Below are 27,462 nucleotides of genomic sequence, written 5' to 3'. Positions count from 1 at the left end.
GTTAAAATAAGGAATAATGCTGCGTATCGTAATTATTAGACGTATTTTATATATTATTATTTATCCTTTATTTCACAATAAGTGACTTTTATGACTATTTTTTTCCTTGCCTTTGTTAATAAGAACAAGGAAAAGAAGATAACACGTCGATACCCAGTAGAATCCTTCTTTACTTATCCTATTTATAATATTTGTGGTTTAGTTTCGTTAGTAATGTTAGCTTACATGATATATATTGAATATATTTTATTTTATAAGTTGAACTGAGTTTGTTACAATATATTTACAAGCCTAAGTCTACGTTTTTTTGTGTTTATTTACACTTATTCTTAACAAGTTTATTAGGGCGTACACTCTGTTTATGGACCCTTGTATAATATTTATATTTGCCCTGGAGAAAGCACCCCATACCTGAGCTCCGTAGGTCCATACTGGCATCATTATTGTTTTGTATATAAGTATTTTATTTTTAATGATAATTTTAATTTATGACCTGTTAATCAATACAGCTTACGAAGCTTAAGTCCCAGTTGCTTTCTCTTGTTCCAAATGTGAGTTCTCCAAGTCAAACTTTTGTCAAGGTGAATCCCTAAATATTTTACGCTGGTTGAGATTAAGATCGCTTTGCCATTAATAATGACCGAAAGACGTCATTTTAGTGCTCAGATTAATAATAATAAATCAAAATCAGGAAAATCAAAAATCCACGCAACGTAGACAATTAGAATTATGACTAATAAAGTGTGAATTTCATAAAATAAATTATGTAGTTAGCAAAACTAGTTATTTAAATAAACGATCAATGTGTGGAAGTTGTAAGAGTACAAAATGTATTTAAATATATTATAAAAATTAACATTATAAAATGTAAATATATAAATTGTAATAATACTTCATCTAAATACATGTTTATGTACCTATAGTTATTATTATACAATAATTTAAAAAAAATAATCAAGCTAATATAGAAAATGTGCAAATTGCACTTATACTTCCCATTAACAATTCACGCAAAGGGTTTAAGGAGAAATGCAAAGAAAGGGGCTTCTTCGCCCTGGGATTCAGTTTGAGTGGGTGGCTAGAAATTCAATTACGCGAATTTTCTCGCCGCAAAACCTTCCGTTTTAATTCGGGGGACCCCCGGAGACCACACACTTAATCAGGCCGAGTGTTTCGGGGTGCCGGGAAAGGTCGTCGCTCATTGGAAAATCTCGCATATTTATAGCGCGCTTCCTCTTTGCCGAGAAAGTCATGGAAATTTTTCAGCGACCCACGTGAAAAATGTGCGTCGTGGATACAGAGGGAATAACTAATGGCCCCATTTAAACTTTGCGACCGTTTAAACATTTCAATTCATTGATATGCCCCAACGCATTTCCGTCGCCAGTTTATCTCCGCTTCGCTGTGTTTGTCCGCGAAGGGAAATTATCTATTCCGGGCGCATGGTCAAAGGTGACAAGGAAACTTAACATTTTAATTCTTGTCATATGAACAAGCTTCCGGGAAACTCGGAAAATTATTCACAAAATGTTACAAGTTTAATCCTTGAGTAATCCAATTAGCCGTCCTCAAACTAATTTAATATTTTATCGATGCAAATTCAAGATAGAGAAATATCATACTTAAATTTAATCTGACCCAAAAAAAGATTTTTTTCTAACTTTACAAGCAAACGAATCGTTCAAGAACAATAGTAATATAGCCGAACCAATTTTTAACGAAAATCAGATATAACATTTAATTAAAAATTCTCATTTTCTTCAAAATTTGTACGAATATTTTTAAAGTTTCACAACTGCTGCATTTTTATACCCTGCATAAGAAAGGGTGGTTCTGTAGCAGATGTTCAAAAATATATATGCTTTTTTAAAAGCTTTTAATAAAAGTAATTAATATTAAAAATTATTAACGATTTCTCAAGCACTCTAATCGGCCTTATCTTTACTGTGGTAATCGAAGAACTACATTTATATTCAGAAAGGAAGAAACCGCCTTGCGTGAGTATCGGCAGACTGCAAAAATATATAGGGACTTTCCACAGACTCACGCCACAAACTTTATTTCTTTTTTAATAATCTAAAGAGGTTTTTTATCTATTTCATGCTCGAAATAAGAATATAGGCTCTGTTCTTCATTTTATTAAAGTTTGTTCTTTTCAATGATCATCCTTTTCTCCGTTTATCGATCATATAAAGATATCTACAATAATATACAATAATGTACTGTTATATTATATTAAAATACCATACATAATATATATTTTTATTATTTAGCTGTCTTATTTTCAATTCTCGAGAAAATCTAGAAAATTGTAGACATGGTATATCTAGAATGCTTGGCTTAAACTGTGCAATTCAATTAAATATAATTGGGTTAAGCTATGCAAGACTTAAATTTAACACAAAATATAAGGTAACCTAATTTAAATCATCATCACGATATCATATATTTAACTAATATATGGTTATTTATGTATAGCAAACATAATGTTAAACAAATATTTTATGTGTATTTTTAAATTGCAATTTATATCAGAAAAAAAAATAAATTACTAATATTGTTTGCTGTAAATGAAAACCATAAAAATCTTAAAAGTTTCTAAATTCGAACTAAAATACTTCAAGAAAATAATTATTTATTTTAATAAATAATAATAAATAATTCTTGAAAAATATTTCACAAGAGTAAAAATTTATTACAAACCTATTCATAAAGAGATTGACCGAATGAAAGAAAAGTATTTTTTCCTTCAGCGATTTCTAAAGAAAAATGCGCATTTTTTGTTTGTCCAGACGTATCTTATGAAGTTTCGAATCTGACTTAATAAAAAGTATGAAATTTGAACAAAGCCCGAGGCAAAAACATTATCCAATTTTCCACCTAGAAACGCTTTCATTTCAAGCGCATTAAATTCGAAGACGAAAAAGTTTTTATATTATTTTTATAGAAAATAAAATAATATTAATAAATGTTTTATCCACAATTTGTTAACAAAACATTGCTACATATTTACCATCCTTAATTCCACCCGAACCTTCTCAGAATCCACAATACATATTTATTGTTAAAATCAATACATAAACGACATTGCCTAGTATACACAAACCATATTGATATAACCAAACATTGAAACATAAGTGACATAGTTTTATCTCTTCTAATTATAAATATAAATTAATATTATGTCTAATTAACTATTTTATGTCTTAAATTACATACATACATATAATATAATTACACACAAATTAACACGGTACAGAGGGTTTGGACCCGTAGCTCAAATTTTGCAATTGCCTACGTAGGCACCGTCGACGTTTGACCCTTTCCTTCCTATCGTCGGAAATGCGGTGAGACGGTTAACTATCCGAATCGTCAGTCCGGCTGTTATGCGAAATTTGAGGTTTTCCGCGCGAACAATAGTCGGCGAATGCATTAGGGAATTATGCGACCTCAGCGTAAACTTTCAGCCCTGACCGTTATAATTTGTATCGTTTTATACAGAGTGGTTCAACATGCGGGTCATTCGAATATAAAATTGAATATTTAAAATAATTGTGTTTGCAAGAATTCTATTAGATTATTATTAAAATAATGGCAATAAAGTTTTGCATTACACCCTGTTTCATTTATGTTAAACATAAAAACAATTTGTTTTAAATATATTTCATTGTATAAGTGACATTTACTTTCTACACTCTGATTATATTTATCTTATCCAGCGAACCGTTATATTTTATTTAAATGTCTGCCGATAAAGTGCATTTATTTGGTAAAGATAATAGTAATAATACTGCAACTGTGGTAACAAAAACATGGAGGTGGTATATAAAACTCCGATCCGGAGATTTTCATTGGTTGATAAATCACGTACATACCAGGCGGCTGATGACAAGTTGAAAGTTATAATTGACATCGATATACTACATTAAAATAACATGGAGATTGCACTGCATACGGTAGTCAACTAGTCAACTGTGGTGAAGTATTTGCATCGCGTGGGAATTTTATTTTGCGAGCCTGTTTGCATCAATAAGTAACCGGAGATAAAAAATGATGTTTTTACAAAAAGGCATTAGCTTATAGCTGGGAAAGCCCCATTAACCACACCGAAGCCAAAATCCATTGCTTTTTTATACTACAGGAGAATTATATATTATGTACTTTTGGAACGCAATCAAACAATTGCAGCCAAACATTGTTGAGATAAATTAATCAAATTAAACCACAATTAGTAAACAGAAATAGGATAGTTTTTCACAATGGTAATTGATCCAACAGAAACTAAAATAAATAAAGTGTGATATTATCAAGCAATCATCATACTCTCTAGACCAGTGAACGGCAAGGCTTCCATTTTTCGCACAAATTAATAAAAAAATCACAGTAACTGGTTGTCAACTCCCAATGTGTGATTATCTTAATCCAGCGTGCGTATGTTTTGGATAAAAAGTGGAAGCTCTGATGTGTACTGCTCCAGATCTTGCTAATTCTGATTATATTTTTTTCGTGAAATTACGATTTTATTTTAGATAAAATTTCTTAGATATCTTACAAGTGGGAGTACGTATAGTATCCTTATTTTAAAATAGTGCCTTTTTGCTAGGATTTTTGGAATATAGTATCGTACTTTGTCAACCAAGACGAACCTCACTATAAGCAAAATTCAATCTCACTCAACTGCCAATTAGATTATTCTAACTACTAATTACTACCCGGTAAATATTTATATCTGACGCCATCGAAATCCGGCGTAAACCCAAGCGATCGCATGAAATAATCGGAAGGGTCCTTAACGCACGAATTAACCGACGTAAAGGTAACATCCTTTCGCAAGGAATACATCACAGAAGGGCTTATAAGGGGATTTTTATTTTAGATCCCGATTTCGGGTCAACGGCGTACAGTATATCAAAAGGCGAGGGCGTGAGCGAAAGACGGTAACTTTACGACCGAGCCTTTTTACAGATTTTTTTTAACTGAACAAATACATCTCTTTTCTTCCAACCGTTGCGATACCTTTTTTATAAATAAAAAATATATTAAAATACGATTTGTATTTGCTTATCTACTACATTCGAATGTTAATAAAATAAAACATATAAAACAAGTAATAAATACAGAAACAAATATTTAAATTACAAAATCATTGTAGGTGTATATTGTTATTAATCTAATCGTATATATTTATGCGCGCTTTAATTATTATTATATTTTATAATACTATTTAGAGTCCGCCATGTTGTATTTTACAAAATTATTTAATCATTTTTACATCGATGGGAAAAAATATGTATTATTTAACATGTGTGTTTATTGCATTCATTATACGTGACAGGTAAATTTGTTCTAGTGATGAAACAAAGTCACACTTTAGTCTGTCATATTTATAACGATTCTTACGACATGTACACGTGTATTAAAATATAGGATATATGTATAAGTAACGAAGTAATTTTGAACCGAACAAAGATAAATGAGATACCTAGTTTATAATAAATTAGCAATTAATTCAAGTTTAAATTTATAGCACACTCATTTAAAATACTGTGTTAGTTTAAGTATGGGATTTAAAAGAGGTACTTTTTTAAAGCTCTTGTCTTAATGCTTTCTTAATGATGTTATAAAATAAATTTTATATTACATTTCGTTATGGATTCAAGGGTATTTATATTTTTAATAATAACTAGCAATATCAAAGTATCTACAACTTTGTTAAAAATTATATTTTTATCTTGATTATACGGAATGGCTTATTTTTTTCTACAGCGATTTTGTCGATTGCTCCATCAAACATGGCCTCGAATTTCACATTCAATGTTCGTACGCGGTTTATACGAATGTATTACATAAGATTTGATCTTTTTTCCGATATACCCAAATGATTGCAGGCGGGTCCAGTTATGCGATAATTCCATGAGGCAAATCTTTTAAGGGTAGCGAGGGTTTTCCAAAATAGAAGGAGAACCCGGAGCGGATAGTCCCTTCGTGCGACTATATGTATGTTATTGAAAATTTAGATCACGGACCGGAGGCTTAAATCGGATTACGCCGGAATCAAGCTTACGCCCTTCTGAATTTCAAGTTTTCGCCATGGCCGTAGCAACGGCACCAACAATGTTTACCGGATTTTCCGTTTTATAGCATTCCCCACTTTGATCGGAAACTTTTCGCTAAAGCTGCTCACGGCTCATCAGCATTTTTTCACAAAAATCGATAATGATTTCCGCTTAAAGTTAAACATACATATGTATTTGAACTTTCTAAGCAACCTCGATGCTCAGGGCCACTTCAATCTACGGCGCTTGTTTCCTAATGAATCCCGAGTGATTAGGTTACGCTACTTTGATAGCATGCTTTCGCATTAATAAACTGATATTTCAAGATTGCCGTATCAGCAATTTCTACCCAATTACGTACTCGAAATTTGCGAACTATTCAATCAGAATTATACGTTATACATATTTAATAATTTTCCGATGAAATTCAATTTGATTTAAGGGAAACAATTTGAACATTTTTAGCATTTTCTTTATATCAAACGAAAATCTGTTCTATGTGAAGTAAAGAGAAAAATGATAGATACTTGTTGTTGTGTTGATGGTGATTGCTTCAGTTCTCGTCGACTGCTAGACGCTCGAGTGCTTCCATCCTCCAAGAGCTTAAAATCAGAAAAGGATTTTCATTAACACGCAGGAAGAGAATATATTCACACTTCATGCATGTCACGTTCAAGTGCAGTGATAACAATAACACTAAAATCAACAACAAAGCCTAAAATAAAAACTTTAAGAATGGTCAATCTGAAATACCTCAAAATGAGATAATCTGGATTTAAATTGAACCAGCCTTATAGCAATCTAACTACTGTTATAAAACATGATTACATAAGCATATAACTAGTGCCACATAAATTATATTAAAAATAAATTAAATAAATAAATAATACAACATTAATTTAAAAAAAAAAACATTAAAAAGTCACATTATTTGGCTATTAATGCCAAGAAGTCGTCCGAATCTCCAAAATATGATTTTCTCATATTGGTAAATAAGTGATGTTTTCAGTACGGTCTCAGTTTAGCACACCGCAAAAGACCAAATGGTTAGCAGCCGGGGCTTCGCCCTTGACTAGTCGAGCCAAACCTGGTGGTTTAGTCTAGAGCTACGCCGCGAAGACTAAACCACCAGAGGAGGAGCTTACGGCACTTCTACGCCTTCAGAAAGATCTATGCCCTAGAGGGCATACATATACGTTTTAATACTAAATATATTTTTTAATATAATGCAGCGTAACTTATTTAATATAGCATATATTGCGTTTCCTTTAATAAAATAGACCCCGACTAGGTGGTTTCATAAAAGTATAAATAAGGAATGTTGTATGTCATATTTATAATACACAAATACTTTTTTAGTGTATTATCATTTCGATTCTCTTTTTCACTTTATATCACTAATTTAACTACTTTTCCATGTTGTTTGAGTTTACATTTAAATTTATGATCATATTTATAATTATAACACAGTGTAGTAAAGTATCATAAATTAAAAAAATGTGGAAGAATAATAACATTTATTATTTATATCTAACTAGGCATTCTGATTCTGTAATGTTTTTTTATTTCTCGAAAAATGAGAATTCTCATTTTAATTTTTCGATTTTCTCGGGAATAGTAAAAAATATATGTAATATTTAGAATGTGATTATATACAGTATATTACTGTAGATATATTATTATTATTTATGAACAAACAACTAGATGATCCTTAAAGAGAGCAAATTTCAATAGGATGATAATTTGTTATAATGGATGGAAATAATCAAGGGACATTTATCATATTTGGAACAAGATAATAATAAATAAAAACTCTTTGGATTATTGAAAAACCGAGATTAAGGTTCACCGACAGACAAATTGTATGACTAAACTCTGTCCACAGAAAAAACCTGTCCAAAACCTCCATATTTTTTTAAAACTGCCTATTTCATTTTAAAATCATATAAAAAACCGATTAAGAGTTAAAAAATCGTAAACAATTCATTGCTATTTAAATACTTCTGACCTTTGAGATTAAACGCTTTTTCTACTTAAAGTCTGATATTGATCTTATCAAAAGTAATCGAAAAACTATTTCTTCGGAGATTGAAACCAATACTGAAATAAGAAAACATCATCCCCAATCACCAATTTGGCTATAGAGAGATTGAACAGCTAAACAAAATTGCTACCAAAATATCTAATAATCTAGAAGAAAAATGATACTGTTTAGCATAATGGTTCATTAAACCAAATACAAATGAAGCTGTCTCATTATTTCTTCATAGTACTGAAATCATACAGCAACAATAGATATTTTTATTTATTTTCTCAAAAGCCCTTTAAAAACATAAAAACATTGTTTTGATCAATATTTTACTACATATAAAAACAAGTCTATAATATAATTATTACTTATTAATAACCTATGAAATATTACTTATTAATAACTTAAGTGGAAATTATTAAATTCCGTTATATATTTATATGCGTATATTAAGCACGGAGTCAAATTGCATATAAAAAATATTAATTTACTCATCGCATTCATCGATAAGTAGGTTCAATTTCATATCTTAATCAATCTAATGCGATACATTACATATTGAATACATATTTTTGAGTCTTCTTGATTGAAAGGCTAATCCAAATATGATTTCTCATATAATTCCGCCCTTCAAAAATCCATTTCGATTTAATAATATATAAAATATATTTATATATGTACATAATTTATCTATAGCATGTGGATAAATTATTTATATATTACTCGTGTGTATTTAACATTATACGGTTGTCCCTCTATATTATGACTAACGGGTCAAGTAAAAACGGCGGCCATTCGTCATTAAAATGGACGCCACAAACGAGGATTTCATATCGACTTGCAAAACTTTGCCCATTTTCGTCCTGATTTATTTTCGCTTTTCCGTCCATTAGGCAGCGAGCCGTCGCCGCAACAAAAGTATGTACGCACAAAAACAGAAATAACAGAAAAAAGTAATAGAGCTGCGTGTGTCCGAAAATTTATACGTGAACCAAAATTCTCAGAAAATTATCCTAAGCAAGGAGAATTTTCCGAGTGTGTTTTAAACTCACGTTTTGTATTGTTCGCGAAAGTTAAGCAACCGCAGGTAGTGAAACAAGAGCCATACAACACACACGCGCGCCGGGCAGAATTACAATACAATTACGGCAGGAAATGTAATTTTCTTTCTCTTTGACACTAGCCGCATACTCTTGTCGCGGTTCTGCTGGAGTGAAAAAAGGGGAAATAGAACAGGAAAAGCTCCGGAAAGTGCTAGGAAAAGTTTCTCATTTAAGTTTCGGACATGCGCGTTCAAGCTGGAACGAGAGGCTGCGAACGTTTTTGTTGAAATGAAATTTGCAACTGGAGTGGCTTAAAACGGTGTGATAACTTTATTAACGAGTGAACACTTGAAGCGGTTTCGAAAAACAGTTAAATGTTGACAAAGCCCTCGAGAGAGTCAGTTGAAAATACCCCTTATAATATTAAATTAAGTTAGAACTCTAAATTATAAATATATTCCATCTGTAAGGATCTACATATTTTTAAAAATTTAATTAGCAAAATATCTGCAAATAAACCAACTTAATTATGACATTAACTAGAATGGTTACAATAAACCCTTTGTACGTGTGACAGACTTAAATAGAAATAAAAAATATATATTTGAATTATTCAAAAGAAAAATACATATATAATTTGTATCGTGCATGAATTATACTATTTAAATTTGCGCAAAATATAATAAATATTTATTAAAATATTATTGTGTAAATATAATCTTGTTGTCATCTGGACGCATAGTTAAAGCGTTTTTACAGTATATACCGGCGAGAGTATGTACATATTACAGCTAGAAGACTAACTTGGTGTCTTATGGCGAATGGTAATCGATGCAAAATAAAAACAAATGAGAAGCAGCTGCTAAAAGAAGACAGCGCCTCTCAATGAGTGTAATATATATTTCAGCATTGCGTTGTGCGATTTTTGCGTTGTGGTGATCCTTAGAACCGTTAGACTTTTTATATTTATATATCTAAGGATCACCAATAAATTCTGCTTGTGTTTAGTGAGCATCAACTGCCAAGCGTCCAATAATATTTGTGTGCAAATATTCTCTGAAGGACGAATAAATACCGAAGAGAAACACCAAGAATTATATTGACGATGAAATAGAAAAACGGTCATTTTATTTTTTATTAAAAATTTGACTATCAAGACTTGACATGTCTACCTAATGCGTCATAATGGCCACTATACAAATAATAATAAAAGTTTTTAAACAAATTAAAAAATAGTTATGGTGCACGCCTAAAATAGATGAGCACCATCCCTCATAAATTTGTCCAGCTCTTCCTAGCCATCGCCGAGAACATCATAATGTTTGGGAAGCTCGTTGAGAAGCTGGATGGCTTGTACAATAAGAGTGTTCTCAAGCGTCGACGTCCTGGCCGCAATAGGCAAGAATAAGGAACGCGATCGCGACTCCATATGGCACTCACAGCCTAGTCACTGATCATTGACAAGTTGTCGACACTGCACATTAACAACTTTAAAAATTGCTTTCTTGAGTAGACGCTACGCTGAGAATACAATGATTTGTATCCCAGCGCTCCTAGTAAAAAGGCACTAAGATATAAACACGAATTCGACTTCTTTCGTATAAACACGAATTCGAATTCTTGTAGAGATATCTCTAATTTTCAATTTTTTGGATTCTCTCCAGCAACAAAGAATACTTTGCTTCATATAAATTCCGGACAATGCAGCCATTTTCTGGGATGCTACAAACTAACGTATCGTACAGAACGCGATTCGACAATAAAGTATTGAAGTGACACGCTCCGCATAAAAAAGCCCAGCATCCTTGGCGTCTTAGCGCAAACTTTGGCGATGTGCATAGATAATCTCATTTAAATGAATAAGATTATCTATGTACATTAAGCCCAAAGAGACGTTTATCATAAAATCAGTCTACTGTCAATCACCACTAGATACTTAATTTGTTTTTTTAACTATTCCATAATTAAATATTTGTCATCTTTTTTTGGGAAGTATAAATTAATATTTGTAGAAAAATATTTTTAACTTTTCCAACAAATATTGCACTTTTACAGTGTTGTCAGATCTCTACCTGTTTAAACTCCAACGGTTAAACAAAAAAACAACAGATCTATTTCTATCCCCAAGCCGTCTCAATTGGTAGAAATTCATTTAAGCTCGCACGTAGCGGAGCTACGTCGAAGCATCGACCAAGAAAGCTCCTGCTTCCCCCCTTTACGACAGCTCGAGACCATACACGAGACGAAGTATGGACCTATTAACCTATAGTTCTTGTATTTTCTAAAATGCTGTTTATTTGTCAATACGGAGCTTAAAAAGACGTACAGTTAGCCCTGATGACATGGAGTGACCGACTAATAGCCTGTGAGTAGGCTATTTACTGCGATTACATAATCAATAGAAAATATTTTCGTATTAAGCAAAACATTTTTAGATGAACCACAGAAAAAAAACTTGGATACTGGAATTACAACAATATAATTTAAGCAAAAACATGTCTGGCTCAGAATTAATTACAAATATATGTCACGATATCACAAGCGGAGCATTCTCAACGCTTATTTCCAATTATTCGAATATCGAATAATAAACGAAAGATATATTCGTAGTTACAATATTGATTATGTAATACAGTTTTAGTAATAAAAATAGGCACATACATACAACATACATTATGTTATAATAAAAAAAGGTAAGGACTATTTTTTCTTATTTTAAAAATAATAGAGCAAATTAAAGTTTGCTCTATTATTTTACAGTAGAAAGTTACCTTATGATTATTTTTGCTGTCAAATAAAAAAACATATTATCATAATAAACTACCTCAGACAGACTTAAATGTAAATTTTATTTTTATTTATTTAAATGAGATTCAAAAATTAATATCAGTCCATAACTGCACAATCTTTAAAAGATAAGTGATTTCTGAATTTCGGCATATACGAAATGTTCTTTAAAATTATTCTTTAACTTTTATTTATACATGGCTATTATAAATAACATAAATATAAAAAATACATTTTGCAAACAACAAAAAGTGTTATATTAGATTGTAGGTACTACAACAGTACATCGGCAAAAATTTACTACCTGCGTTGTTAAGATGCACAAATAAATAATACACAACTGAGTTTATATATGAGCGTTTTTAATGTATTATTTAAAGCATCTAGATATAAGGCTGAAGGTTAATAAAATATTTTAAATTTCCATCAGCAAAAAAATATTTATAATCAATTAGAACTATGTATAATATATTACAAATTGTATTACAGGAACCTATACAAATTATTTCTGACGAACTTACAATTGATAATACAGAACTACTAAATTTTACATATTGAAAAGTTGCTGGATCGTTGCACTAATTTGTATTGTATATGTATATTTATTTCATATTAGGTAGCATATATGATCAGCACATATATATTTATTGCATTATCTTTAACCGCTAATTGGTTAAGTCACGCGAGAGAGCATTTGCTCTGAATATTCTCTTTTTGCGCACGGAGCGCTAAAAATAAAACGACAAAAATGCATGAAAAAATTATGGGAGGTCCCAAAAAGCCAACATTTTGACATTTATATGCGATTCGCTGGGTTTTCCCGGTTAACCCACCTTGCGGCCGAATCCCATTCTGCTGACACTCGAGCTTTATTTGTTTAGACCTTTTTGCGAGGGGTGACCCCTATTTACGCCAGTGGTAATATAGCCTTTTAGAAATTCGATTTTGCCTTATTACGCGGATATCTATGATATAAATAATATAATCTAAAAGATGCTCGGAGCGTTCGAAGCCCATACTACGTGATCGAAGATGAATACTAACTGAAAACCCTATCACATATACATATGTACGTGTTAACTGACAGCAACGCCATTTTGATATATAAAGACGTTTATGAATGCCTGTAACGTCTTTCAAGCGATCGAAATTTACTATATGAAAGAAAAGCCATATTTGAATACATATAATTCGTTCTTTAAGCAAATATATTTTGATGATAAAATGAGTTACGTAAGCTTAGAACTAAACTCACATAATTTATTAGATGTATCCGTAGAAAGGAAATTGTGAATCTCGGAAATACACAATGGCGTCTATTTGACGTAGATTTACGGTATTATGATACATCCTTTAACGTTGCAAGCTAGTCTCAAAATCTACCTCCTTTGAAATCCTATATTCCGCAGACCATAAATTTAAAACAAATCCAAAGACATAAATTTTCACCGCAGGGACTTTAAAGAGACACACGTTGATTCTTTCGCGGCTGCGTCATCCGCCGATCGAGATTTATTGTTTCCAATCTCCCTTTGCATTTTCCTTGGCAATATGGTGATTTACAATCAAATAGCCCTGTGGGTATCGAGGTCTATCATCTCGCAGAACCTTTTAGGTGCTCCTTTGGCATTTTACAGAGTCTCCTCTGAGAAAAGGGATAAGTATTACGGCACTGGGTGTTCGTTCGCTATGCATTATTCGCGAGACCGCTCTCCCTTTTATGCTCTTCACGTCTTTTTAGATGGATTTTCACGTGGTTGCTTGTGTCTTTTACTCTTACTACGTTCTATATGTACGTGAAAAGAAAATTATATACAGTATGCAAATGAAAAACACATATATATTAACTAGGACTTTGGAATGTACATATTCAGAGGTCATTCGTCTAAGTCGGAATGACTAAATTTATAAATTCCTATTCTCATGTTTCAGCCACCTTATATTTATTTCGTCACCAAACTGGATTAAATTAATGCTATAATTTGAGTCAATCTTCTATTCTTATAAAATGAAATAATTAAAATGAATTACTGTTATGTATTTTTACTCAATCATAGGCGGTGCTAATGCAATATTATCTACTAAATAGGTTTAACTAAGGGACATTTAAAAAAAATGATAAATTAATAATTAGTTTAATATACAATTTTTTGCGTGGGCTTAGATGATGTTTTATGATAAATTGGTTTACATTAAAATCACAGCGTAACATGTGTATATTTATTTTTAGAATCGTCTGCGATAAAATTTTATTATATTCAAGCACATTCTTTTGGATGTGTGAAATTGTAGCATTTTATACATTAGGTGTTTGGCAGAAGCCGAAAGGGATTTTTTCTCTTTATGAGGGTCAAATATTTACGACCTAAAAATTGTCATAATGATTTTTTTACATTTGGCTTTCAACCCTTTTAAGCTAGAATATAACAAAACAATTTGAAACAATATTAGACGATGTGTTTTTTTAAAAATACTTGTTTTATCGTGTTTCAGATATTGTGTCGAATTTTAAAAATTAACGACACTGAAATACAAATATAAATAAGAAAACTGTTTGTTATATACTATACACATATTTTTACAACACTCGTCAAACGCACGACGAACGGTAAGCACCTGCCACAGTACCAACTCACATAGATTAGTTATCGGCAATCATCGACGACCACAACGACGACTCTCGAAACAGCGACTACTCTATGACTCCGCCGCCCGATAATTACATCAAATTTTTTATGCAAAAATCGTATATTTTCACAATAAACTGTTTTTTGGTATCTAATTGACTGCCAAAGGCAAACTACTCGGCATCAATTCCTAAAGAATAAGCAAAGGACGGATCATTTTACCCAATTTAATTGTTTCGTGTAAAATCATTTTTTCACAAATACTTTAAGGTTGTACAAGTCAAGTAGAAATAGTCCTTAAAAACGCTGTTTGTTGAAAATTAAGATATCTGCCAACAGAAACTGAGAACCTAAGAAGAATTTTCAATAAGCTAGAAGACTTTAAAAGATACAGTTCTAAACATCGATAGTAGAGTCTCCAATTCGAGTAATCGAGTACTCGATACTCGAGTATACTTGTCTATTTTTCAAGTACTTGATAATCGAGTATTTTGAAAATTACTCGATTAATACTCGAAATTAAACAATTTTCAAATATTTCAGAAACAAAAATAATTTTAACTCGGTCCGGTAAAGGTTAACGTCTTGCTTTTATTTGGCGTTAATGCCCGAAGTCCCGAGTTAGAGCGGTTACTATCAGGTATAATTTTTTCATAGTTGCATAGTTCCGGTCGTCGGCTATGTTAGTGGGTACGACGGAGAAATTTATTTTGTGTTTTCTGTTCGACAGTCCCGACTTATCTAATTTATGGCAATGAACAATATGAAATATCAACAAAAAAAAATTTAGGTTTTATGACTATGCAGTTGTAGCGTAAAGTGTTGTAAATTGTTTATACTGATCCCTCAGCTTAAAATATAAATCAAAACAATTGTGTGTTTTAAAGGCATTTAAAGTAAAGTCAGTTCTTTGCGAACCGTTTAGCTCTAGAGTGAAAGGGATTTACCCAAATACATCTTCGAAGGTTATAGATTTAAATTCTTCGCATTAATCAGAAGAAGTAGAATATTGTATATTGTTAAGAAAAAAAATCTATTCAAGAAGAATTACAAAATGCTATTTTGTCAATAGTTGAAGGAAATAAGAGAAAAGTAGAGAAGGGAATGAAAGAAGAGAACATAAAAAGAGAGTTCAAAAAATGTTATATCTATAAAAAGCGAACAGATATAAATTAGAAGCCTTATCCAACGCGTTAATGACAATAAGACCAACATCAACAGCAAGGGAAAGGGTTTTTTCCATAATAAAACCAAAGGTTAGCAGTAAAATTAAATTCGATACACTTTTTGCATTATTGTTTTTAAAAAGTATGTTCGTGAAGTTAAAATAATTGTAAAAATTAACATACTAAGTATTTTATTAATTTATTTATATGTGCACGAATTTGAATAATAGCTATTTTGGTACATTTTGTAAATACTCGAAAGTACTCGAGTACTCAAGTATTTTAAAATTTTAATATTCGATACTCGAGTAGTTGATGGTTCGAGTAATTGGAGACTCTAATCGATAGTGAGATTCCGAGTAATGTAGGAAGTGAATTAAAAAGAACCGTGAATTTATTAATTATGCGAAAAAATATAAAAGAGAGACTTGTAATTATATCTTAATATAAAAAATATAGTGAAATAGTGTTAGATCCCGTTTTACAACAATTTTAATCAGTTATCCTAATTGATATATAACTTTAGTTTATAAAAACTACGACTCAGAAAATAGCTCATTTTATGGCATTATATTCCGTGATGTTAGTAAAAAAATAGTTCTTTATTTTTAATTTCAAATTGTTATTTAAATATGTTGGTTCAAAGAGATATTTGCTTGTTAAATAGCTATTAACATGACAAAGACCGTAACAAATTACGTATATATTGTATGTTAATATTCTGTTTATACCTAAAATATAAATAGATATCACGAGATGTATTTGTTTCAACATTGAACACAATTAACCATAGGTAAAAAAATATATAAATATGATACATTGTATTACAACTTGCTATGTATTCTCATTGTGCATTCACTGCATTAATACATATTCTACACTATAGGATCATAAATGTGTATATAAATTAAAGCAAAATAGTTTAAATACATATTTATATTAAACGAAAATTCAAATACATTAAATAGTTATCTCTCAAAATAAATTACTAAAGCTCATAAACGTGGAAATAGTCAGACAGTAAATTTCATGTTTAGAATCATGCATTGTACCCAACATACACACGGAGTAGTTTATAAAACAAAAATATTACACACACCACATTATGTATGTAACGTGCTCAATGTTATTTTCTTTTTTGGTAAATTTTCGATATTCTTTCGAATTAAGCGATGGCGTCCCTTTTGACGGGATAATACCCTGCACATTGTGTTACATGTCACGTCATTCGAGTCTGTCATTCCCGCACGTCATATTATCTGATAGATCCTTTCTCAGAGGGTGCGAGGAATTCATATATCATTGAAGCATCATCTTATCGTCGAGAAGATACCACGAAAGCTTTTTTATTATCCCGCCGCGTGAAACGGATTATACGTTACGTAGTTATATTACAGGAGCTGTTGGTGGTTCGCTATAGCTACAACGCGTGAGGACATTACTTGGCTATGTGACCAACTTGACTGAGATTTACATGGACATACATTTTTACACGTACAATAATGTATTGTGACTATTTATTATTTTATTATATGTTGAAATCTAATAAATTTCTCTAATTCAAACGATTTTTTTAAATAAATACAGTTTTTTCTGTAAAAAAACAATTAAATTTTATGAAAATAGTACAACTGATTTTTAATAAAAAATATTAATTGTTATTTTTCTGCCTTGATGTTTTCGTGTATTCAATTCTAAAAATATATATATGACGGAGGCTTGTCATTAAAATTGGAATTTCCAATGAATGTAAGAAATACATCTCTTAAAAAAATTTGCGTTTGCTTATTTTTTATTCCACAGGGATCTTGTATACGATGAAATTTAAAAGACTTGCAGTCGCAGTTCTGCCAATACAATAATTAATATGTAAAAATGTGTATGGAAAAGTTATTTTACGAGACGCTAAAACCTGGAATTACGTAAAACTTAAACAAGAAATACGAACGAAGAAATTGGAAATTAAGCTCAGCCTGCAGACGAAATATATTTGCCTTTGGAGAGTAAGAGAGATGGAGAAAAGTCTTAGATAGACTTAATGAAAAAACTAACCGTGGCTGCTTAACTCGCAAATTGAGTTCACAATACATTTTAACCGTGGCGTTCCGTTTATTTATTTGTCATTTTTCACTTCTGCAAATTTTTCATCGCACAAATTAGATAGCAAGGAGAAAATAAAAACAGGTTGAGCTCAAGAAAAAAATTGAAACGCTCCTCGAGAAAAATTGAGAAAATCACAATGCGAACGCGGCGATGGCATCAAGTCTACGTTTCAACTGACAGCTTTGTTATGAGTGAAATATTGAAAATTGCGAAAATCCCGCTGTAGTTGAAAAACTCACGTTTCTCGACGGACCGTAGTTTCAGGCGAAACTCATTGCAACTTCGGCTCGGAATCGGAGCCGAACGACTTTTTTACGCTTATTTTTCGTAGGAATTTCGATATAAAAACTAATTTTGCCCGGTCCTGTGTAAAAGTTTTCATTTGCTTTTGACGATAAATATTTTATATTTAAAAATTATAAAAATATTATTACAAAATAAAGCGCATAAACAGTTCAGTTCATTGGCAAGCAGTATTCGATTATAAAAAGATCTTCATTACTTAATAAGAGTACATATTCATTTTATTATATTCTACGTTCCACCAGAGAAGGACTCTCCAAATTGAATACGTTCACACTCAAAAACGAAAATTTTTCTCTGAAATTAAGATTGATAACGCCAAGCGGTAATATTTCATTCGCGCAAAATGTCCTCTGAGGCGTGAGCGAGTTTTCAAACTTTGTATGGCGGAAAAATCGGAGTTAACGACCAAACAGTAACAAATCCACAAATTTACAACCGAAAAAAAACGATTAAGTTAATGAAAAAAGTCATAATATCTCTAAGGCAAATAACGTGCAGAAAAATAAACCTATGAATGTATATGTCATAATTTTGATAAACTTTTAATACTAAAAAATATATTTGTTAAATCTGTCGCATAATACAAAAAAATAACACTTTTTTCATACCTGGAAAGAATAAACTATGTTGTTTCACTAAATAATGATCACTCAAAATCGCGTAAAATTCCAGTTGGAGTTACTCATGGAAGTTTGCTAGGGCCGTTCCTTTTTATATTGTATATGAACGATATCTCAAATACAAAAATACGCTGACAGCTATTTTAACTAATGCTTACGGTCTTAATACCAATCGCGAATAAAATACAAAAAGCCTTTGAAATCTTAAAAAAATATTTTGAGAGGTTTAAAATAAAATCAACCGAATTAAAACAATAAATTATTTTCATAAAACGTAGATAAACTTTGCCACTACCTCTCCTAAATAAAGAGGGTAATAATTTCAAATGGAAAACAAGCGTCAAATACCTTAGCTTACACCTGGACTCCAAATTAAAATTTAATAAACATATTTTGGAACTTCGCTCTAAAAGGCTTACCGCTATTGCGGCTCTTACACCAATATTTAATAGAAAGAGCGCGTTAACTAAAAAAAAAAATATTTTTTTAATCTATAAACAATTAATAAGACTTATTTTAACATATGTCAGTCCGATGTGAAGTAACACTAGTAATAGGTACTATTTTTTTTCTAAATTACAAGTCATTTAAAACAAAGCTACAAAAATAATACACCACACCACACTTGTTTATACTAATCTTATTTAAAGGCATATAAGCCTTTAAATACCAACAATTAAATAACTCATTTTCATACCAGAAAATATTATAAAAATATCTCCTGAAATCACACTAATCCACTATTCTTATGCATCGGTGACTACGATAAAAACAACATTAAATTTCAATACGAGCACATATTCCTTTAGTTTAGATGCTAAAGACAACATATTAATAATTCCCGATAATAACCGTTATTGCAGCGCAGATAGAAGCAAAAACAACACACAATCGTATTTTCGTGCAACGTATACGATTTTATTCTTGTGACTCGGCTCTAGCACGTGCAAATGTATAATATGTGTAAAAATTGGAAGATGTGACGTTCACTGCTCTACAACTTGTCAATCATACCTTCTGTACCGAGTCAAAAACCGAACTTTATTGCACAATCTAGTGACTGAGAATGAAAAATTGTTCGTATATAAACAATGTTACAATGAAACGACATCGAACCAAATATGTAGAAGTCACATTAACCACTCCAAAGCTGAATTTTATATAAAGTTTGATATAAAAATCATTGTCTATTATGAACTATTGCAACCTTACCAAATAATTACTGCTTTAACCAACTATTTATGTATACTATCTGTTTTAAAACGTTAATTTCACTATACTAAATTAATTAACAAACATAAAAAGGTTTTTAAACATTTTACATTTAGTATTGTGATATTTTTAATACTTAATAATGAAAGCAAAAATAAAACATCGGTGGTTACAGTTTAAGAGTAAAAACAACTATAAATCATTTAAAATTTGAATGAGAAGAGAATAATTAGGATTTGCACTACCTTATGTACGTTAAAGAGATGGTGGAAAGGGTTATTTTTATTTATGTGATATATATTTATAAGAGTATAAATTAAATAAATATCACTAAAGTTCAACAAATTTTATTCATTAAAATACATATATCGTAGTATACAAACTCAAATAGGGAAAACCAGCTAATTAGACGTCGAGTCCTAAGATAGAATTAAAAGATTACCGAGTGGGGACCTCAAACGGGATTTGTAAGAAAGGACAGTCGAGAGCCATGTACAATAATGTACCAGTTTCTTCGAAAGTACAAAAGACGATTAATCAACAGAGAAAATATATATTAAATAAGATAACATATTAAAATTTTAATCTATTGTGTTTTTTACATATATAACAATCTGCGTTTTATAATATATACATATATGTATTTGTAATATTTAAGAAAATTAAGTTTCAAATAATTTACGGATTTATTTTGTGCGTGCCTTTTCGGTGTGAATTAAATCGTAAAACGCCATAGGATACGAGGGGATAAAAATAAAAACCGCTACACAATGATCAAATATTTAACTTGGGCGATGCCGCTCAAAGGTAGGAAATTACACGTTTTACAGTCGCCCGGTGTGCAATTTTTAAAACGTATATAAAAAAGAAAAACGTGAAAGGACGATTTCGCGAATACAATTTACGGTCGGACGTAAAGCGTACTCCGTCGCACATTTTCAGCCCTTAATCGCCACCGAATGCAATAAAAACGTAGTCCGAAGTATACAGTATCTGAAGAGAGTGAAATTTATTTTTCACTCTTTTTACGAGTGTATTGTGCTACGGGTCAACGTTTCGCGCCCCTGATTTATGTAAGTGGACACACGAAGAGACAATCTGGGCTTTACTACTCTAGGACTCTCTCCAGAGATTACACATTGTCGTTATTAATTTATCTCGGATTCGTACACATAAAATATATTATTAGATAAAAAAGAGTCTTGATATATTATAAATTTAATAGCTTTTCAGGTAAAGTGTATATTATTTGTACCTACCCTAATTTAATATACGTCATATGTTTTATTTACTTATTTCGAAACAAAATAGTTTTATTTAACAATCAATACAAATGTATACATATATTACAATACATTAACACACCTATTAATAATAAAAATTCACCATCAAACATAAATTGTTCCAACAACTCATAGCTATTGCCAAAAAATAAAGCGGAATGTCCCGTATAAAGAAAGCGTTTTCAAGCACTGACATTCTGGTCGCAACGTTCCAGAATAAAGGACGCGGTTGTAACTCTCTATAGCTCTCTGCAGCTGAAAATCTTTTAGCAACATCGGATTGTCGACACCGCCCCTTAACAACTCCAATAAGTGCTTTATTAAATACACACTATCGCAGACCATGGCTCATCTAAAATGGAATGAGATCCATAAAATGTAAGAATAAGACACTTGGCCATTGCGAATGGTTGTAGGTTGTTGATACAGAGACTCCGTGTCATTTTCTAAAGACAAAAAAACAACTTTCAGACCATCAAGATGTTCTTAATTAAATGTATAATAAAGCAAAGGACTCAAACTGGATCCCTGCGGTACTCTAGAATGAGAAAAATATTGTCGGAGCGACGATTTTACAGTTTACACACTGACAGCGATCACTCAAATAAGCAAGCTAACTAAACCATTCAAAAAACTGTAGTTGCTTAACTTTTATTTTATGGCAAACTTTGTCAAATACTTTTGAAAAGTCGGTTAAGTTTTAGAACAAAAGTAAATAATGAGGTAACCATATTTATTATTTTATCATGACGTAAAATATTTTATTCATAGTTTTACAAATATTTTGTATATTAATTTAAATCAGCTGTTAGCATACAAAATAAGTTTAAGAATTACATTAACAATCATTTAAATAATATAGTGAATTTATATTTCAATATATAAAAGATGAAGCGTTTAAATTCAGCTTGAAAAATTGTATTATTTTTTTTATGAAAAATCGATATTTTTATATATGAGATGTTTTGTGATTTATTTTTGAAAGAAGTCATTTTGTGTTTGACATCCAAGTATTGACGACGCATTTTGTCATACTCGACAATATCTTTATTTAAAAAAAGAAAAATAGTAATATTTTAATTTAATTTCGATGACTAAATAAAGGGTTTATGATAGTACAAACTAGGCGCGTACGGTGAGATACAGTCTCTTTCGCTTGCTCGAGTGTTAAGCGACGAGAGTGAGTGAGAGATAAGGGCGTGCGTTACATGCATTACGCACGCCCAAGTCTTCTCACTCACTCTCGTTACTTAACACACAAGCGAACGAAAGGGAATAAAAAATCCTAAAGAGCCAAAACTAGAAAGTATGTCAAGTTCGTTCGAACGTCAAGGTTTTTCTAAAAAAATATTGGATTATAACGGTTTAGTCAACTTCGACTACGAATTATATTTTTTGCAAATTCAAAACTCGTATATTTTTTACCACGATGACGCACCTGCTCACCCTTCAGAACTAATTAGTGATTTTTGCCAAAAAATGACACAATATGGCAGCTGTATTTATCAGGAATGGCTCCATGTTACTTTTTCCTGTTCCTAAAGATAATCAAAGCATTCAAATGACAGCATTTTACGAATAAAATAACTAAGAGGGCCAAAGACTATAATAAAAAGTGCATTCTGAAATTATTTTTCGAATTAAAAGAAAGGCTTGTAAAGTGTATTTTAGTTTACTTTAAAGAGAAAAATATGTATATTAAAAAATAAATAAATACTTTTTGATGGAAATGACAGCTGTATTTATTATTTTATCACACTTTGAATATTTTTAAAGAGCTTATTTAGCTGCATTTCTTAAACAGTTATTTTTCGGCCCAATAAAATATTTTAAATTTTTCAATTAAAAATAAGATTATTAATTTAATTTTTTTGAATATAATGAGATATCGTAAGCCTTATTATTTTTATTTTAATAAGTTTATCATTTAAAACATTTTCATTGGCCGTGTAGCAAAACATTTTAGATTTTTTTCTAAAATTATTTTAGTCAGTACCTTGTGTTTCTCGTTACAATGTAGTTAGTCATATGTTAATATGTTAATATATTTGTTTTTTGCCAACTATAAAGTGGATAACGTAGACTCGCATAAGTAATTAGGACAAAACAATGCCTTCTCTTGGATTCCAGGACATATTGGTATTTCGGAATTTTTCTCGAACAATTATTAACGCGGGAAAGCGCTATTGAATCCGGGACTCTCCTGTGTAATCCGAGATATCTGTTCACCTCTCAATTTACAGCCTAAAGATAGAATGAAAATTAAAGCTGGTTTAAAATTTATAATATATTTTAAATCATAAATAATATTAAAATTATTATATTATCTTGCAAATTTTTAATGCTACAAATAAAAATAAAAACTTAATTCAGTCACTTTCTATCTATCGATGTATATCTATGTATAAGGTATAATCATTTGAAATAGCAGCAGTGAATCGTAAATATCAAAATTTACATATTTAAATTATAAAATTAAACTAATATTTATTAACTAAAAATAATATATTATTAGTTTAAAAATTAAATTAATTAAATTAAAAATTGATTTAAATAAATTAAATAAAAATACTCCTATTTTTTAAATTATTAAAGTAGATTATTAAAGAGACTCTTTAATAGAAAATTATTAATAAATAATATTTATTTTATATTATACATATAAAATAAATATTATTTAATAAACAACAGAGACATCTACACTTAGAAATGTTAATAATTTTCAGCTGAAACATAGAAATTCAGTCTCGCAGTAGAGACATCTGAAGAGAGCGAGCGAAAAATAAATGTGTGAATTTCACCCTATTTTAGCTAATACCCGAACCATTTCCATTACGAATTTCAGCGCTTTTCCAAGCAATTTTCACTTAGTTGATAAAGTAGATTTCCGTTTTAAAAAACAATTTTAAGAGAAGAGAGAATAAACGTAACGTAAAACTATATAATTCCGTAATATTCGTCACTAGCAAATTATGACAACATTAGGTTCTGTAACGCTTTTAATTAAATTAAAACTTCTCATAAATAACATACAGTGATTAATATGCGAGTTGATGTTTCCCAAAACAACAGAGCACTCGCAAGATACCCTGAATTTATTTCCCTAGAGAATCGTAAACTTCGAAACGAATATCCGTTCGCGTATTATAAATACAATACGAACGGGCTAAGAGGAGAAGAATAGTAAGACATATTTTATATGTTATAAAGATAAATCATCCAGTCATTTGCAGCGGCTATGGAGAAGAAAATTGCCGAGGGGTGGAATGACGTTATTAAGAGAAATCTGTAACGTGATCTCTAATAGCGGAAGGCAGCAATAAATACACGCAAACGTATGAACCGGAATAACAGAATCCAATACGAACGCGTAGAAGATATGTACATAATATATTGTATAATAAACAAAGCACATGAATGGCTAAAATAATATTATCTTTTGATGTTAAATGCATCGTATAAAACATACAATATTAAACATCAGCTCGTTAGATAAAAATGATACGGATAATAAATCATGATGAGCAAACAGACGGAAAATTGGATAAAAACACGCTGATAACATTTTGAGAAAGGCTTTTGTGTGTTTTGTCCGATAGATGATTTCAATTATGAAATTCGCAAACGAGTCCAAGCGTTTACAAAGGATTAAATTATTATTATACAACTATCTTATTTTAAATTATAATTTACTTCATCATTTTATACAATAAAGTAAAAAATTCACTATAATTTAAATAATAAAAAATAAAAAATTAAGATTTACTAATATACCTTTTGAATATAAAAAAAATAAAATAAAATTTAATAAATGCATGAAAATAAAACAAAACGATTTTAAGCTTTTATAGCATTAGATATTTATGTTACAAAAATAAGTTACAAATATATATAAGTAAATAATATATTTAATTATCAGGTAAAAACAGGTATCTTTAAACATAAATATATTTTTCACGAAGAAACGTATATTTAATTATTATAGATACAGTATTATTTTTTGCAATTTTTAATTTAATCACAAAATTAATATTTTAATAACTGTCAAAAATATGTTTTTGAGATAACATAATTAATAAGTAAACATTAAACCCAGATTATATTAATGTGATGTATAACACCAATATTAATTCATTCACTATAGTTTACATGATATAACATATAATAAACTTAAATTTGACAGAAAATAAATTTTAGGGGTATACAAAAAAAAAATTATTAATAAAACACAGATAGTATTTTAAGTATTTTCAATATGTTTTTTTCTATTTAATATAATTTAAATTGTTTTATATAACATTTTTTCGTCTTTCTAATGAATTACTACTGTCCTTTTTGTAATATTTTTTCAATTAAAATTAAAACAAGCAAGAGCCGATTAAATAATTTCACCGTTACTAGGAAATTAAATATTTTTCCCTTAAAAAAATTATTCTTTGAAAAAAATAAGTATTATGGAAGAGACCAAGTTCGGTGAATATGCAAAAAAAATCCCGTGTTAATTTAGCACTGTGTTGCTATGTTGGAGAATATTTGTTTGCATATTCATTTAAGATGGTCTCTCTTCACTTAACCTGTTTTATCTTGTTTTAACAATTTAAAATGAATGGTTTCTTTGGAATACTACTATACCCAAACAAAGGCATTATTTAGTGCAATCCGGATTTAAGGTTTTGAATCGCCCTTTCTGCGTGAGAGTCACTACTTTTCTTGGTCAAGTTTAAATAAATAACCTATTTTCCATCTAATTTTGGAGAAAATATTTTTTAACATCTTCGGGTAATTGACTACTAGATAACTATGATTGTTTGTGATAGTTACCGTTGGATATGCTCCAATTTCAGCTCGTATGACTATTTCATTCCCCAAGGTCCACTTTAAGGCTCATCCATAATAACAGAAACACCATATTTCATTATTAAAACATCCAATTCAGCGCCATAAACTACGCAAAAGAATTTTAAAGTAGCTGTTGCATTTCTTTTTATATGAAATTCATACAATATGCAGCTCCGAAAAAAATATTTGGAAGGACAAATTCTCCCATTTATCCTTGATTAGTTAAAAGTATATTATTTTGTCATTAAACAAAGATCAACTAAGAACATGACAAAAAAACTTGGAAATACATGTTCACAGTCTGTAGTGAACTATATTAAAAAAATCTTAAAATGCATTTTATTAAAAATTTTTACTACATTATTATTCTAATCTTGTATATTTTTAAAGTCAAAAATACATAGAAAAATCATTATTTCATTTTTTGTGCAAAAAAATTTTGCGCGCTCCGTTGTCTCAGTGTAAATGTAAAAATAATCATTATAATAATAGTTATAAAAACTATTGTAAAAACAAGTAAATGCAAGGAACATCCAAATATGTTGTATAATTTGCAAAAAATTAACGTAACAAATATTTATTTACGATGTGCGAAGTAAAAAATGAGACTGAGTTAAACGGTATTAATGAATTGATACCCAATTTAATTTATAAAATAAAAATGTTTTATCACTTTAATAATATAAAATAAAATTTAAGTATATAACAGGATAATACTTAAAATACAAACATTTTGTTTTGACATATTTAAAGAATTATTCACATAATAATATGACATGTACACTACGTGTACATCACAGTAAATGAAAGATTAATACCAAAGCTAACATAAAATGTAATATAAAAATATGATATGCTGGATTATCTATTAGGGTAAACAAAATATTTTGTCAATACAATATAAATACGCTATATCCTCATATATAAGAGATATTTACATATATCTGAATATAAACAAATCCTAACATCCAGATAAAAAAATATTTATTTATTTCAATGAAGTTCTTTACAAACCCTATTAAAAAAAGTAGAATAAGTAATTAATATAGTACAATATAGTTAGTGTTGATAATCGACTAATCGATGTTGGAAATGTACAATGTTAGTATACACTAATCACTTGTCACTTCAATAATAACATTTATCATTATCTTCACTTGACCATTAATTTTATTTATTTTTACACTTAACACATATTACTTAATATCATAAGTATTTTACATTACGAAAATTATGGTTAAAAACAGTTTATATCTTGTGTATATATATTACATCCATATACAATACATAATTTAAAAACGAACGAAAATTGCAGTTTCAGCAAATTAGTTTTCATCACTTTATCATATATATATACTTTTCTTGTGTTAATTATTCATTTTAAAGTTACT

The 27,462-nt window shown here is 30.0% G+C and overlaps 1 protein-coding gene across 7 annotated transcripts in view; it reads right to left on the bottom strand.

Annotated features, from left to right (window-relative positions):
- The window catches only part of rg (A kinase anchor protein rugose), a 529,428-nt gene that overhangs the window by 394,726 nt on the left and 107,240 nt on the right, over positions 1–27,462 (bottom strand). For 4 of the 7 annotated variants that reach the window (XM_088185373.1, XM_088185374.1, XM_088185375.1 and 1 more), the window contains exon 2: positions 6,584–6,658. The exons of the other annotated variants lie outside the window; for them this stretch is intronic. In XM_088185373.1, the coding sequence (XP_088041499.1) occupies positions 6,584–6,658 (75 nt within the window). The remainder of the gene's footprint in view (positions 1–6,583; positions 6,659–27,462) is intronic. 7 annotated transcript variants of the gene reach the window in all.

Source organism: Plectrocnemia conspersa, unplaced genomic scaffold (assembly GCF_051122295.1).
Source record: "Plectrocnemia conspersa isolate PC_06_02 unplaced genomic scaffold, ASM5112229v1 ptg000005l, whole genome shotgun sequence".
Lineage (NCBI taxonomy): Eukaryota > Metazoa > Arthropoda > Insecta > Trichoptera > Polycentropodidae > Plectrocnemia > Plectrocnemia conspersa.
Note: the sequence above shows the minus strand (reverse complement) of the source record. Positions and strands in the feature narration are given on the sequence as shown.